This window comes from Oncorhynchus kisutch, linkage group LG8 (assembly GCF_002021735.2).
Source record: "Oncorhynchus kisutch isolate 150728-3 linkage group LG8, Okis_V2, whole genome shotgun sequence".
Classification (NCBI taxonomy): domain Eukaryota; kingdom Metazoa; phylum Chordata; class Actinopteri; order Salmoniformes; family Salmonidae; genus Oncorhynchus; species Oncorhynchus kisutch.
This window is the reverse complement of record NC_034181.2, coordinates 67,624,337-67,641,372: the sequence shown is the minus strand read 5'-3', so window position 1 is coordinate 67,641,372 and position 17,036 is coordinate 67,624,337. Positions and strand designations below refer to the sequence as shown.

Genomic DNA, 17,036 nt, shown 5'->3' with positions numbered 1-17,036 from the left:
AAAAAGACATCTTCGAGAGAACACTTTAATATTTTACATTTAATATGTTACATAATATTTATTAATCCAAGCCAAAAGGCTCAAATCCATAATCCCACTGTTCCACAATCCCATAGTTCCATTACTGCTGTTACTCCTAGCTTTGATTGGCTGTATGAGGCCGCTAGAATTAGAAGTAGCATTAACTACAGATCTAGGATCAGATCTCACTACCCTCAAACCTAACTGCAACCATTTGGGGGTTAAACAAATATCTATCCCTGTATCTGTAGTTAGGGGCAACCTCTTCCTCCTCCTATGATGCCAGCAGAGGTCAGAAGCAGCAGGGACTTCCTCTCAGGGGATCCACCTGCACATTCCTCTTTTTCCTCAAAGACCAATCAGCATGAGTCTAGTCCCATGTAACATGTGCACCAGCACAGTCTCTGGGTAGCAGAGTTAGAGGCGGAGCCTCTTGATGTCCTCACTGCGGAAATCGATGCGGAGCGCCAGAACCTGCCGGACCTCCGCTGGGGTCAGACGCCATGTTAGAGGACCAGAGTTCAGGCCCCAGTAATCCAGGATCTCTGTTACCTAGAAACACAAAAACCTACACAGTTCTGAGAACAGGCATGTGTATACAGAGACATGAAAGTACAGAATGAGAGGTCAGTGGTAAATAGAGTGAATTCGGAAAGTATTTAGACCTAGACTTTTTCCACATTTTGTTACGTTACAGCCTTATTCTAAAATTTATTAAATAGTTTCCCCCCTCATCAATCTACACACACACACAATACCCCATAATGACAAAGCAAAAACAGGTTTATTAAAAATAAAAAAATGAAATAATACATTTACATAAGTATTCAGACCCTTTACTCAGTACTTTGTTGGCAGCGATTACAGCCTCAAGTCTTCTTGGATATGACACTACAAGCTTGGCACACCTGTATGTGTGGAGTTTCTCCCATTCTTCTCTACAGATCCTCTCAAGCACTGTCAGGTTGGATGGGGAGCGTCGCTGCACAGAACTTTTCAAGTCTCGCCAGAGATGTTCGATCGAGTTTAAGACCGGGCTCTGGCTGAGCCACAAGGACATTCAGAGACTTGTCCCAAAGCCACTGCTGCGTTGTCTTGGCTGTGTGCTCAGAGTCGTTGTCCTGTTGGAAGATTAACCTTCTCCCCAGTCTGAGGTCCTGAGCGCTCTGGAGCAGGTTTTCATCAAGGATCTCTCTGTACTTTGCTTCGTTCATCTTTCCCTCGATACTGACTAGTCTCCCAGTCCCTGCCGCTGAAAAACATTCCCACATGCTTCACATAGGGATGGTTCCAGGTTTCCTCCAGATGTGATACTTGGCATTCAGGCCAAAGAGTTCAATCTTGTTTATCATGACCTGGGAGTCCTTTAGGTGTCTTTCGGCAAACTCCAAGTGGTCTGTCATGTGCCTTTTACTGAGGAGTGGCTTCTGTCTCGCCACTCTACCATAAAGGACTGTTTGGTGAAGTGCTACAGAGATAGTTTTCCTTCTGGAAGGTTCTCCCATCTCCACAGAGGAACTCTGGAGCTTTGTCAGTGACCATTGGGTTTTTGATCACCTCCCTGACCAAGGCCCTTATCCCCTGATTGCTCAGTTTGGCCGGAAGGCCAGCTCGAGGAAGAGACTTGGTGGTTCCAAACTTCTTCCAATTAAGAATGATGGAGGCCACTGTGTTCTTGGGGACCTTAAAATCTGCAGAAATGTTTTGGTACCCTTCCCCAGATCTGTGACTCGACACAATCCTGTCTAGGAGCTCAACGATCAATTTCCTTGACCTCATGGCTTGGTTTTTGCTCTGACATGCATTGTCAACTTTGGGACCTTACATTGACAGGTGTGTGCCTTTCCAAATCATGTCTAATCAATTGAATTTACCACAGGTGGACTCCAATACAGTTGTAGAAACATCTCAAGGATGATCAATGGAAACAGGATGCACCTGAACTCAATTTTGAATCTCATAGCAAAGGATCTGAATACTTTCGTAAATAAAGTATTTCTGTTTTTTTATATATTTTTAAAATAAATTTGCAACATTTCTAAAAACATGTTTTCGCTTTGTCATTATGGGGTAACCCATAAATCATAAATATTTGAATACATTTTAGAATAAGGCTGTAATGTAACAAAATGTGGAAAAAGTAAATGGGTCTGAATACTTTCCGAATGCACCGTATGTGGCCCCATCTATGTGATTGTGTCTGGGTTGAGGATTGCTTGTGGGTTGAGAAATGTGTGTGAGTGTGTATACTGCAGATTACCCGCTCCAGGTTAAGGATGGTGGCCATCTGAGTCAGCCGAGCAAACTTGTCCCTAATAGTCCAGGTGGTGACAGTAGTGAGGTAGGCCACCAGAGAACGCAGCTCCTTATCAAACTGAAGCCCTCCCAGCTAAGAGACAGGTGCAATAAGGGGTTCAAATCAAGAGCATGAAACTGAAAAAAGGTGTCCAGACCAGCAATTAAATATTTAAACAAAGACCACATCAAAAATGATCAAAGGATCAAACAGAGAACATCCCAGAAAAAGAAAGAGGGGATACGTGGCCTGCAATAAAATGCTTTAGTATCCTTGCACTAAATTACAGCACAAACACCGTCTAGAGGCAGATGCCAAGGGGAAAGAAGCTTCATCTACCATCCTTCTGGAATCATAAATAAAACATTAAAAGAGGGCCTCTTATCATTACACCACAGATGTGCATGCGGTAGGTGTGATGCCACCCTGTGGCCAGGCTTGGGATATCTCACCCTGCTGAAGGTGCACTTCAGGACGGTCTTCTCCATCTCCATGGAGACCAAACTGGTCATGAGGCTGGTCAGTGTGTCATAGATAACTGAAGAGAGCCCCGCCTGAGAGAACAAGACAGAGAGATTATAAAGAGGGGGAGAAGAGAAAAAAAATAGTTTCTAAAATGCTAATGTAAGATATTTATTCCTGAAGCTAAGCAGAACGATGGTTACCTTGAACTCTGCCATGAGCTGCTCGAGATTGACGATAAGCTGCTGGACCCAGGGGTCGTTGGCCTCGTACTCATTAAACTCCTCCTGCACAAGAAAACAGTACAGTCACACACTGGGGGGGAAAGGGTGTGGCCTAGTGTGTGTGTTTTTGTACCTCCTCTATGTTGTGTGAGATGGACAGGAAGCTGCTGATCCACGGTTTGACCTGAGGCTTGATGGCTGTGGTGTTCAGCTCCGTCAGGCCCTCCTGAGGGTCACAACTGAGTTAGTTCTACTCCATACAGATTAGACACACAGGTGACATTTTGTAGTTGTATATTGTCTATGCATGTAAATTGGTACACAATTCAGTTTATCACTGTGACTTACAAATAAATGTTGCTGCTAGTACTACTACTGTTACTAGTATCACTTGCAAAATGAGGTCAAAGACCCCCTTAACACAACTGCACAGAGACAGATCATGTGTCTCTCTGATCTGAGTATACTTCTGCATCCTCCAACCTGCAAGAGATCCTTGAACTTGCTGGATGTGTTGACCATGTCTGACAGACAGCTGTCAATCTTAGCTTGCTCTCCTGATCCCACCCCCTGAGTGAACAACTTGGAGCAATCACTCTGAGAAAGAGAGAGAGAGGAAAACGTCATTATCTGTGGTATACTATACATAATGTGTCTTACTGAAATGTTACTCTTTAGCACCTCCAGGTTCCTCTTCAGAGTGGTGATGTTCTCGCTACACACCTCCACATTATTCAGAGTCACCTGGGATCGAAAGAAAGATGGGTGTGAGTGAATTTATGTGTCTGTTGTCTGTTCCGTGTTTATCATCAGGAATGTTGCCTTAGTGTGCTCTCTGTGACCGGTTTGTGTTTTAGACTGTGTGTGTTTCTTACCAGGAACGATGCCTTGGCATTTTCTGTGCTTTCAATGCTCAGTTTGGCGGTAAGTGTTTGTGTGTGTCGGTCAGTGTTTGTGTGTGTCGGTCAGTGTTTGTGTGTATACACCAGTCCCTCACCAGGAAAGCAGCCTTGGCGACCTCTGCGCTGTCGATGCCGAGGTTGTTGAATTTGCCCTGCTGCAGGCTGCTCTGCATCAGACTCACTGCACTGCTCACCCCACGCTGGATGTCCTGCAGCGTGGTCGCAGGGAAGCCCTGCCTCAGCTTATTATACAACACCTCCCTGAGCGAGACAGAGAGAAGGGGGGGGGGGGGAGAAGCATGGGTTGGTGGAAGATGGAGAGAAAAAGGAAGGTGTGAGAGCTAGGAGGAGATTCAAATGAGCGTTCAAATGATTGATTGTGTGTCTACTACTGTCTACCTGAAGTCACTGTGTGATCATGGCACACAGGCAGTCAATGCTGGAGCTGGACAGGGCTCTGCTGATGCACTTCTTCACAATGTAGAAACAGTCATCCACCATGCTGGACGTCAGCTGACCCTTCTCATATGTATCCATTGCTACAGCCTAAGAAGAGAGGGGCAAAGGGAATTAATATAATCATTATTACTATTGTGTGGTTACATATGTATACTGTGTATCAATGGTAATCAAATCAGGGTTTGAGGTCGACAGCATTGCTGGTTTTCATTATTTTCCTTCTAATGATGGGCTGATTTAGGGATAAATGAAACCCCTGCTGTATAGTTAGAAGTGGTGGCTAACCTTGCTGACGGTCTCCCTCATGTAGTACTCCTCCATTGGAATGTAGTAGCCAATCAGCTCCTGCATGAGCTGGCCCAGCATGCAGTGTTTCAGCAGTTTCTCCACATTATGCTTGTGCTCTGTAGCAAGAAACAAAGACAACCAAACTTACTAACACAGTCAACAACGTGTGTACAGGGTTTTATAAGTGTGTACGTTGAGTGTGTGTGTGTGTGCTGGGTGTCTTACCTTGGACGATGCCAGGTGTCGCCGTAGCATCCCCAACCTCGAAGTCGGCCATCATGCGACGGCGCAGGAATCTTAAGTAAAGCTCCGACCTGGCATTCATCAGAGTGACTTCCAGTAATACAGGATCCAGCTCCCTACACACACACAGGTGAAACACAGGTGAAACGCAACATAAATACGCATAGTACACATGCATTGTCCTCTACACCAAAAGATGACATTGAGTAATGCTGTTGAAATAAAGTGAGCTGAACTGTCACACTGACCTGGGTTCAATCCTCTCAGTGGGCACACTCTTCATCATGCTGCTCTGGAGGATTTGAAACTGCAAGCAGAGATATTCAATTTAATAACACTTTCTTACTTTAGTCTGTAATTGAAAGATCTAATTAATTGAATGCAATTGACACACAGACCTTGTTGTGGTAGTCTCTCTGTTGGATGAACTTGTCAACTACTTTCTGGGCCTGTCGGTCACACTCCTGCTGCAGGTGAGTGATGAGAGTATACAGGTAGCCTGGACCGTAGTACGTCTCTACGATGGGCTGGTGGGTCTCCACAACACGAGCTATGCCTGAAACACACACTAAATATTTTCCACCAATTCTATTTTCCTATACATACACACAAACCAACATGTTTACAGACATGTCTAAAAAGACATTATGGTCAGTCTCTCACCCTCCAGCAGCAGAGTCAGGGTGTCAGCAAAGACCAGGGCAGCTCTCCTCTCTCCCAGCTCTCCTCCCACAGCCAAGAGCAGGTTCTCATCTGCTTTAGAGGCCAGCTGAGAGAGAAAAAGACGACTGTGAAGATAAACAAAATGGACAAGCATTAACGCTCACACACACACTATTGCATGGACAACGCCACTCACCTGGCTACAGAGGTACTGGCCAAAGCGAGCCAGGCCTTGATCGTGGAGGCCAAGCAGAGGGAAGATTTTAAATAATCTTTCCACCTGCGCCAGATCACCTCTGGTAACAGCCTCATCCAGTCTCTCCACAACCAGGACTTTCAATCGCTGCTCTGCCTCTTGAAGCATGGCCAGGCTAGCGTCCACAGCACTGCCTGGGCAGAAAATATTATCAAAGACCGCACAGAACACGTTAGAAGGGACTGTGACAAAAACTGAAAGCAATGCAGATCTTACTTTCTGCACATTACCTGATGAGCTTCCCTGATTTCCTGAACTTTCCAATGCTTTTCAGTAACTTTATGATCCAAATAAAAAAATGTTCTACACCTTTCCCATATTGAAGTCATTTGACATATTTTCTTATTACTCTTATGAACATAGAAACTTGGTTGCAGTTTGTATCTGTGCTAGAATGGTTAAAAGGTCATCAAATAAAAAAATCCCACATCTGGTGCATCCCTACAAAATATGAACGTCTAGAACCAGATAGAAAGTATGTAGAAATGATAATGGACCTTTCGATTTTTAAATAACTAATAATAATTTATTTTGACAAAACAAAATCGATCCCAAAACAACTGCGGCCCTCGGTTGAATTTAGAAATCCCGATGCGGCCCTCGATACAAAATGATTACCCACCCCTGCACTACCAGCAAGTGTGATGTGAGTAGGGTTGCAAAATGACGGGAACTTTCAATTAATTGCCTGGATTTCCAGAATTCCTGTTTGGAGGATTCTGGATTTGAAATTATTAAAAGTTCCCGTAATTTTACAACCCTAGTTGTGAATTGTGGTGCAACATAGGGGCCTTACTCTCTTCTCCTTGGCGACTTAGCTCAATGACTGATTGGTCGAGAGAAAGGTAGCGGTGAATGTGGGCGGCAGCCTGTTCATAGTCCTCATTGTGTAGCGCCGTCTGAACTCCGTCTGTACAGAACTTCAGGTCCAGGATGTCATCAGCCCGCTGGATAACCTTATAAAGCCGGGTCTGTTAACACACATACAAACAGTGCGCCATTATATCACTTACTGGAGTTGATAGGAACATCATTTTATATCCTAATCCCTCGGTTAACAGCCTATAATGCTGATTTGTGTACACACATACAGTAAGTGTGTGATTAGCTAGGTTTCCATCCAATTGCCGACAGATTTCGATGCGAATGTTAAAAAATCTGCATTAAGAAGATATATGCATTTCCCCACCCGTGGGAAACGGACTTATTGCGGATAAAAATCAGTGCGTGGTAATGTAGTGCACACAAAATGTACATTTTCGCTTAAGTTGTCATGCACTGAAAAAAATTGAAAGTTCAATGTGTTTCCATCGCATTTACAACTAGTTTTGTCATAAAAACTGTTGCGTTAAATAGCAAATGTGCCCACTCTGGTCTTGGCACGTGCGCTCTAGCCAATAGTTTGCAGATACATCTAGGCTAGTCTACATGAGATTATTTTGGATAAGAGCGAGAATATTTTTTTATTAGTCAAATAGCAGTTAAGCATCGATCATCATGTCACCAGAATAAGACCCTCAATATTTATTGGAAAGGAGCATCAAGCTCATCACCATGCACTTTCATCACCCTGTGAAGTTCATCAGAATTTACAGTTGAAGTCGGAAGTTTACATACACTTAGGTTGGAGTCATTAAAACTCGTTTTTCAACCACTCCACAAATTTCTTGTTAACAAACTATAGTTTTGGCAAGTCAGGTAGGACATCGAGTTTGTGCATGACACAAGTAATCCTTACAACAATTGTTAACAGACAGATTATTTCACTTATAATTCACTGTATCACAATTCCAGTGGGTCAGAAGTTTACATACACTAAGTTGACTGTGTCTTTAAACAGCTTGGAAAATTCCAGAAAATGATGTCATGGCTTTAGAAGCTTCTGAATAATTTGAGTCAATTGGAGGTGTACCTGTGGATATATTTCAAGGCCTACCTTCAAAGTCAGTGCCTCTGTGCTTGACATCATGGGAAAATCAAAAGAAATCAGTCAAGACCTCAGAAAATAAATTGTAGACCTCCACAAGTCTGGGAGCAAGTTCCAAACGCCTGAAGGTACCACGTTCATCTGTACAAACAATAGTACACAAGTATAAACACCATGGGACCACTCAGCCGTCACACCGCTCAGGAAGGAGACGCATTCTGTCTCCTAGAGATGAACGTACTTTGGTGCGAAAAGTGCAAATCAATCCCAGAACTACAGCAGAGGACCTTGTGAAGATGCTGGAGGAAACAAGTACAAAAGTATCTATATCCACAGTAAAACGAGTCGACATAACCTGAAAGTCCTCTGGTCTGATGAAACAAAAATAGAACTGTTTGGCCATAATGACCATCGTTATGTTTGGAGGAAAATGGGGGAGGCTTGCAAGCTGAAGAACACCATCCCAACCGTGAAGCACGGGGTGACAGCATCATCATGATGTAGGGGTGCTTTGCTGCAGGAGGGACTGGTGCACTTCACAAAATAGATGGCTTCATGAGGCAGGAAAATGATGTGGATATATTGAAGCAACATCTCAAGACATCAGTCAGGAAGTTTAAGCTTGGTCACAAATGGGTCTTCCAAATGGACATTGACCCCAAGCATACTTCCAAAGTTGTGGCAAACTAGCTTAAGGACAACAAAGTCAAGGTATTGGAGTGGCCATCACAAAGCCCTGACCTCAATCCTATAGAAAATGTGTGGGCAGAACTGAAAAGGCGTGTGCGAGCAAGGAGGCCTACAAACCTGACTCAGTTACACCAGCTCTGTCAGGAGGAATGGGCCAAAATTCACCTAACCTTATTGTGGGAAGCTTGTGTAAGGCTACCCGAAACAATTGACCCAAGTTAAACAATTTAAAGGCAATGCTACCAAATACTAATTGAGTGTATGCAAACTTCTGACCCACTGGGAATGTGATGAAAGAAATAAAAACTGAAAGAAATAATTCTCTCTACTATTATTCTGACATTTCACATTCATAAAATAAAGTGGTGATCCTAACTGACCTAAGAAAGGGATTTTTTATTTTTATTGTCAGGAATTGTGTTTAAATGAGTTTTGAGTTTAAATGTATTTGGCTAAGGTGTATGTAAATTGTGTTTAAATGAGTTTTGAATGAGTTTTGAGTTTTGAGTTTAAATGTATTTGGCTAAGGTGTATGTAAACTTACGACTTCAACTGCATTTCCGCACACCATATCATTGCGTGTCTCCAAGTTTACTTCGATATGATGGTCACTACTTGACACCAGCAAACGCCCCGTAATATCTGGCCCTCTGCCCTCCCTAAATCGTGGCATTGAACGGTTCAGCATACTTTTAGCCCTCCATATCTGGCTACGAGACTACTGCAGCTCTCTGGGTGTAACATTTGACAATTTATATACCTTCTGGAAACGAAGCTCTTTTTATAAGGAGGATGGGACCCATCCAAATAATTTGGGTTCCTGGATCCTTTCACAGCATTACAAGGCTGCATTGAGACAATGATTTATCAATGACCCAAAGCCCAGCTCAGTTAATCCCTACCATTGTGTCACGGAGTTGTCAAAATTCTTCAGCAAATTAACATTATCCCAGGAGCATTGGAAGACACAATGTAGGTAACCTAATTTATGTCCCTCTTACTGCCCTGAATGCCTCTGCTGATCCCACAGCTATTGTATGCAGTAATCATGTGCCGATGAACCAGAGTGCCAAAGTAGGAAGTCCACTGTGTGCAGCTCACCCTGAACTAACACGAGCATGTCTACCTCTGCTAAGCTTACCAGTAAAGCAATGAAAACAATCAAGCATCCCAGAAAAGTGCTAAAAACGGCCCAGGTTAACATATGTAGCTTAAATAATGTTGAAGTAATATGGCTTCAGGTTCATCTGCCTCACCTAAAGCTCATTCTGGTGGAAAGCTGCTATAGACCACCAAGTGCAGTCAATATCTGGATAATATTGGTGAAATGCTTGATAATGTATGTGATATCAACAAAGAGGTTTCTTTTCTGAGTGATTTAAATATTGACTGGCTTTCATCAGGCTGCCCACTCAAAAGAAAGCTTATCTGTAACTAGTGCCTGCAACCTGGTTCAGGTTACCAGTCAACCTACCAGGGTAGTTACGAACAGCACAGGAATGAAATCATCAACATGTATTGATCACATCTTTACTAATGCTACAGAAATTAGCTTTAAAACTGTATCCAAATCCATCAGATGTAGTGATCACAATATAGTAGCCATATCTAAGAATACCAAAGTCTGGGCATAATATAGTTCACAAGTTGTGTAGTGATTCCTATGTTGTTGATGCAAATAATATTTTTGTTTGTCCGTGGTGTGTAATGAGGAGCAACCAGATGCTGCACTTGACACATTTATGAAATTGCCTACCCCAGTTACTAATAAGCATGCACACATTAAGAAAATGACTGTAAAAATGGTTAAATCTCTGTGGATTGATGAGGAATTTAAAAATGGTATGGTTGAAAGGGATGAGGCAAAAGGAATGACAAATAAGACTGGCTGCACAACCGATTGGCAACCGGACTGCAAATGTATAAATCAGGTGACTAAACTGAATAAAAAAGAAGAAACTACACAATGAAACAAAGATAAATTACAAAGAATGATAGTAAAAAACTTTAGAGCACTTTAAATAAAATGTTTGGCAAAAGGGCAAACTCAGCTCCATCATTCATTGAATCAGATGACTAAGTCATCTCAAAACACACTGATCTTACCAACTACTTTAATAATTTTTTTATTGGCAAGATTAGCAAACTAAGGCATGACATGCCAGCAACAAACGCTGACACTACACATCTAAGTATATCTGACCAAAGTATTATAGACAAGCCTTGTAACTTTGAATTTCATAAAGTGAGTGAGTGTGGAAGAGGTGAAAGAAATTATTGTTGTCTATCAACAATGACAAGCCACTGGGATCTGACAACTTGGATGGAAAATTACTGAGGATAATAGCGGACGATATTGCCACATCTTGAATTTAAGCTTAATAGAAAATGTGTGCCCTCAGGCCTGAAGGGAAGCAAAAGTAATTCCGCTACCTAAGAATAGTAAAGCCCTGTTTGTAGTAACCCTGGATTGTAAACTGTCAAAGGTCAAAACATATTGATACAATAGTAGCTAAGATGGGGAGAAGTCTATCCATAATAAACCTCTTCTCTGCCTTCTTAACAGCACTATCAATAAGGCAGGTTCTACAGGACCTAATTTTGTCACACCTGGACTACTGTTCAGTCATGTGGTCAGGTACACAAAGAGGGACTTAGGAAAACTGCAATTGGCTCAGAACAGGGTAGCACGGCTGGCACATGGATGTACACTAACATTAATAATATGCATTAATAATAATAATAATAATAATAATAATAATAATAATAATAATAAATCATTCATGTTAATTAATAATAATATGCATGTTCATTTCTCCTGGCTCAAAGTGGAGGAGAGATTGACTTCATCACTGCTTGTATTTATGAGAGGTGTTGAGACATGTTGAATGCATCGAACTGTCTATTTGAACTACTGGCACACAGCTCAGACACCCATACATACCCCACAAGACATGCCACCAGAGGTCTTTTCACAGTCCCCAAGACCAGAACAGACTATGGGAGGTGCACAGTACTACATAGAGCCATGACTACAAGAAACTCTATTCCACATCAAGTAACTCATGCAAGCAGTAAAATTTGATTTAAAAAATAAATAAAAACACACCTTATGGAACAGCGGGACTGTGAAGAGACAGACACATGCAGACACACACATGATAACATACGCACTATACACACACGTACACATGGATTTTGTGTGGTAGATGTGGTAGTAGAGTCGTGGCCTGAGGGCACACAGGCCACAGCAGCAGCCAATGGGGATCCATAATAAATACAAACAAAAATATGTCAATATTTGCACATAAAGGCCTTTCCCCCGCCATTTCTCACATTATTTTTTTTACAGACACAAAAAGATCCACCATGTCGAATTACCAAATGATCTGTTTGCATGTTTCCATCACAGCTGATTTTTTAAATATGGTATGACTTCACTCGCATAAAAACTGTGGATGGATACATGCTTTCTGTGAGTGAGTCTATGTGGGTGTAAATAGCGTGTCTGTAGACAGTACCTTTGCCAGGTCTAGCTGGCGGACTTTGCTGCTGACATTCTCTGCCAGGCTGCACGTGAATGTAATCATGCCAGACAGCTGACTGGCATCTCCTCCTATCAGCTGCAGGTTGGGCCTGGGGGATAACGTGACAGGAGAATTGATATTGGATTAGACATGGTATTTCTCTCAATAGTTTACAGTAGTTTCCACAACTAATCTCCTTTCCTTCATCTATAATGATTGGAAATTGTTGAAATTACAGTGGTGAATGTCTACCAGATATCACTTTTCCCAGAGTCCATCTCTTCCACACCAGTGCAAATGAAGAAAAGGAGATAAGGAAAGGAAACCTATCTAGATTATTGGGATGTAGGGTATGTACTCATAGACAGTGAAACTTCTCTCACCCTCTCTAAAGCACACACATACCCCATCCTTTGAAGAGTGAGCATCTTGGTGTCAATGTTCCCCTGCTGCCCAACCAACTTCTCCAGCTCAGTCTCCACCTTTTTCTGTGGTAGATGAACACACAAAGACTGTCAGTCTCTCTCTCTCGCACGCACACACAGGGAGCGCTCTGTGGCTTCAGGCATAAAAGGTTGCATTCAATAGATAATGGCAATGGATAATTAAGCAATAAGGCCTGAGAAGGTGTGGTATATAACCAATATACCACGGCTAAGGGCTGTTCTTAAGCACGCAGTGCCTGGACACTGTCCGTAGCCGTGGTATATTGGCCATATAGCACAGACCCCCGAGGTGCCTTATTGCTATTATAAACTGGTTACCAACGTAATTAGTAAACAAGTATTTATTTTTTTGTCATACCCGTGGTATACGGCCAATCAGCATTCAGGGCTTGAACCACCCAGTTTATAAGGCAGATAGAATATTATGACAAGAGAATTATGTTTCTGGTTTAGCTAGCTATGCTAACACAGTCTAGGGGTACATCTTTGCATCCCTACAGCTGCCCGCTGGGTGAATTCTCACCTCCTCGGTGCAGAGCTGCTGGTAGACCCGCTCCAGATCATCCAGCTCCGTCAGAGCTGAGATAGCCTCCATGTTCACGACAGATACACATGCAGAATCGCATCGCTTCACATAAACAGAAAACGTGCCACTTCCCCGTTTGCTCGCTCCGTACCTGCAAGGGCACATTTCCTGGAACCGCTAGGCGTCGCTATTTAGCTGGATTTAACAATGAGGATTTCTGTTTGATGCATTCCTTTCACATAATTCACTTCTAAACAATTATCTTGCCATTCAATTCCCTGTGCCATGTCTGTACTTGAAGTACTGGAATTCAGTACTGGAATTCACTTCAAACACATTTGGCAATGTGCCATTTCAAAGTTCATGTGGATGAATAATATCAGGACGAATAACAAAACAAATATTTGTCAGGACACAAGACTTTATTAAATCCAAAATATGACAACACTCCAAAATTATTTTCAAAGTGTTTAATATTGTGTTAGCACTCCGCAACTGCATTGGGTTGCAGTGCTATGTCTCCTTGTTTCTTCCCAGACTGTGTTGTCCAGAGTTTGGTAAAGGATAGTCTATGGATGTTATGAATAGAGCCAGTGGTTGTTTTGTAGGTCTCTATTTCAGCAGAGGCCCAATAAGGACTTGCTAATCGTCACCCATTTCCACATCTTCTTGTAACTTCTGCACCATCTTCTCCTCCAGAACCTTGGCTTTGCCTACACATGGAAAACAAATTGATTAGCAAAATTCTATATTTCATTATGTAAACTCAAAGTGGAAGGAATGCCATCACCTAATATAGATAGATATACAAACACATCTATACACACACACACAACGTAAAATACTAAAACAGCAACAAGGGAAATCAGTGAACTCACCTGCATGTGGGGCTTTGATGAGGTGAATGTTCTTCTTCACTTCGCTGATGGCTTCCTCCTTTTCCAACTGCTTGCCCTTCTTCAGTCTGTTCAAGAAAGGGAGAGGAAATATGGCAAAATCAATTTGAAAACAGTGCTTAAAAAGGCATATCAGACTTGAATACTTTGCGATACTGGCCTCATAGTAATGTTATGAAGCAGGGACTGTGTAATTAAAGTTTGACTCGCTCAACCAGATTTGACAGAATACTAATATTATCATTATAAAGTTGGAAGGCCCATGCTTTCCTAGTGTGGCCAACAATTTCAAATTGAACCAGGCTCTTATCTGTGGGAGGAAAGCTAGGGCTCACCTGTTGAAGATGAACTGTGCCTGTCGTTTCCGTTTTATTCCTTCCACCTTCCTCATTGCCTCCACTGAAAATAGCAAAATTAGTTGGATTTAACAGATCAACAAAGTTATTAACAAAACCTTAGCAGTTAGCTACATCGGTCTTGATGTAGCTGTAGAAGTAACATACACACCATAAGTAACATGTGTCATTTAAATTGCTCTTGCTGCTGGTGATTCTCTGATCCACCTCTACGCAGACGACACCATTCTGTATACTTCTGGCTCTTCTTTGGACACTGTTAACTAACCTCCAGACGAGCTTCAATGCCATACAACTCTCCTTCCGTGGCCTCCAACTGCTCTTAAATGCAAGCAAAACTAAATGTATGCTCTTCAACCGATCGCTGCCCACACCTACCCACCCGTCCAGCATCAGTACTCTGGACAGTTCTGACTTAGAATATGTGGACAACTACAAATACCTAGGTGTCTGGCTAGACTGTAAACGCTCCTTCCAGACTCACATTAAGCATCTCCAATCCTAAATTAAATCTAGAATCAGCTTCCTATTTCGCAACAAAGCATCCTTCACTCATGCTGCCAAACATACCCTAGTAAAACTGACTATCCTACCAATCCTTGACCTTGGCAATGTCATTTACAAAATAGCCTCCAACACCCTACTCAGCAAACTGGATGCAGTCTATCACAGTGCTACCCGTTTTGTCACCAAAACCCCATATACCACCCACCACTGCGACCTGTATGCTCTCATTGGCTGGCCCTCACTTCATATCCGTCGTCTAACCCACTGGCTCCAGGTCACCTATAAGCCGTTGCTCGGTAAAGCCCCGCCTTATCTCAGCTCACTGGTCACCCGTGCAGCATGTGCTCCAGCAGGTATATTTCACTGGTCACCCCCAAAGCCAATTCCTCCTTCGGCCGCCTTTCCTTCCAGTTCTCTGCTGCCAATGACTGGAACGAACTGCAAAAAAATCACTGAAGCTGGAGACTCGTATCTCCCTAACTAGCTTTAAGCATCAGATCACTGTACATAAGCAATCTGTAAATAGCCCATCCAACTACCTCATCACCATATTGTTATTCATTTTGCTCCTTTGCACCCCAGTATCTCTACTTGTACACTCGTCTTCTGCACATCTATCACTCCAGTGTTTAATTTGCCATACTGAAAATAATTGACACAATGGCCTATTTATTGCCTCACCCCCTTATCCTACCTCATTTGCACACACTGTATATCGACTTTCTCTACTGTATTATTGACTATTTGTTTATTCCATGTGTAACTCTGTTGTTTGTGTTGCACTGCTTTGCGTTATCTTGGCCAGGTCACAGTTGTAAACGAGAACTTATTCTCAACTAGCCTACCTGGTTAAATAAAGGTGAAATATATATATATTTGTTTTTAATGTGCAGAGAGCATGATCTCAACCTGTCATGTGAGAATTGACCTGAATCGAATATGAAAACAATTGAAAGACGAACGTGAGGGCAGGGTTGTAATTAGTAAGAACCAAACGGGCCAAAGGAGAGGCACCCATTAGAGGTGTATTCATTACACCCGATTCTGTTGCAAAATGTTTAGTCTGTTACAAAAAGTGTTTACTCCAAGCGGAAAACGATTTGCAACGAAAACTATAATTTATATTGGACAAATTTAGTTAGGTCCTTCCCGGTTCCATTCCTTTTGTTTGGTTCTTAAACGTTAAACAGTTCCCGTTGCAAGAAGTACTGAAAACAGCCCTGACTTATCCAGTAAGAAACACTAGTTTTCATTGCAAAATATTTTGCTACTGTTTGCACTAATAAATACAGTCCTGAACTTCAGCCATAACAAGTACCTGTCTTGCTCCACAATTCCCTCTGGTATTTGACAGCCACATTTCTGCGCTTCTCGAACTCCAGGCAGTTATCCTGTGTTGGAAATAAATCAGTAAGAGACTCAAGGGCAAATCGTCTATGGTGGTTTATCAATCATATCACATTCAATTTCACATCATTCTACAACTTGCATGGGTGGACGTGGGAACTCACCACTGTCAATTCCTTGCCAGACGCTTTCCTGAAAGCCTTGGTCCATCTGGTTTTTCTTGGGTTACGTTTCTTCTTGAAGTTTTTGAGACATTTTGATTTACAAAACCTGAACGTCTGAGAATACATTTTAGTCATTAATTTATACACAAGATAGCAGCAACAATAACTGTTCCATGTCTGTTCATGGAGAGACCCCCTCAATGTACGAGAAACAACACTACTACAGCTTTAGCAAAGCCAATGTCTCCACTGCTGAGTGAGACAGACTTCACAACAATAACAGGCCTGGCTGGCTAAGAAACTGCACTAAAACGTTAAAATATAGCTAAGAGGTGAAAAAACGAATAGGTCTGGTATAGTTGGGCACCGGGCTTATACCGTCTTATGTTACGTAGCTACAGATATTTGGAAGAAAAAAAAACATCTCAGCTGACAAAACAAGCTAGCTAGCTAGCAGGAAGTTAGAAAATCAGCTAGCATATTAGCATAGAAGCCGTGAAAGCAGAAAGGAGGACACAAAAAAAAAAGTCATACCTTGCAATCGTTCCGCACAAACATCGTACCGTGCCCGGGATACACAGGTCCCGAGCAAAAGTAACATTTTTCAATTCGCATCGTTAGACCTCTTGATTATTTATTGCCCATGTGTTATCCGTGGTGGAATGCGAGTGGTAGGATTTTAAAAGGAAGTTACGATGTACTATTTCCGGTAAAGATATTTGTTTATACTCGTTACAAACTGCCCCCTAGTGTGTAACTATATAAGTTTCTAAACCTTAGCGCTTGGAAAGCAGATGTTGTTTGAAATATTTGCATTACGTTACATATTGACTAGA

The 17,036-nt window shown here is 42.2% G+C and overlaps 2 protein-coding genes across 2 annotated transcripts; both read right to left on the bottom strand.

The window, feature by feature from the left end:
* Nucleotides 1-11: 11 nt before the first annotated feature.
* cog4 (component of oligomeric golgi complex 4) lies at nt 12-13,100 on the bottom strand. The gene is given in 20 exon segments (XM_020479325.2): nt 12-573; nt 2,282-2,410; nt 2,770-2,871; nt 2,983-3,066; nt 3,137-3,229; nt 3,487-3,600; nt 3,685-3,747; nt 4,001-4,166; nt 4,305-4,319; nt 4,321-4,451; nt 4,650-4,768; nt 4,878-5,011; nt 5,144-5,202; nt 5,294-5,451; nt 5,559-5,664; nt 5,755-5,948; nt 6,611-6,785; nt 11,953-12,067; nt 12,364-12,446; nt 12,928-13,100. Coding segments are annotated over 20 exon segments (2,343 nt in total). The 5' UTR covers nt 13,096-13,100; the 3' UTR covers nt 12-438.
* Nucleotides 13,101-13,331: 231 nt separating this feature from the next.
* LOC109888141 (probable ribosome biogenesis protein RLP24) lies at nt 13,332-16,894 on the bottom strand. The gene is made up of 6 exons (XM_031830988.1): nt 16,735-16,894; nt 16,201-16,314; nt 16,008-16,080; nt 14,162-14,225; nt 13,809-13,894; nt 13,332-13,643 (listed from the first exon to the last, which is right to left on the bottom strand). Exons 1-6 carry the CDS (start codon nt 16,813-16,815, stop codon nt 13,573-13,575), a joined length of 489 nt encoding a protein of 162 aa, XP_031686848.1. The 5' UTR covers nt 16,816-16,894; the 3' UTR covers nt 13,332-13,572.
* Between the last annotated feature and the right edge of the window lie 142 nt (nt 16,895-17,036).

Excerpts from the sequence above, each read along its gene's own strand:
- LOC109888141 (XM_031830988.1), bottom strand. The coding sequence starts at position 16,815 with ATGCGAATTGAAAAATGTTACTTTTGCTCGGGACCTGTGTATCCCGGG. Across the intron at positions 16,081-16,200 it reads CTGGCAAGGAATTGACAGTG|GATAACTGCCTGGAGTTCGA; the intron begins GTGAGTTCCCAC and ends TTTCCAACACAG. Across the intron at positions 13,644-13,808 it reads CATCAAAGCCCCACATGCAG|GCAAAGCCAAGGTTCTGGAG; the intron begins GTGAGTTCACTG and ends TTCCATGTGTAG.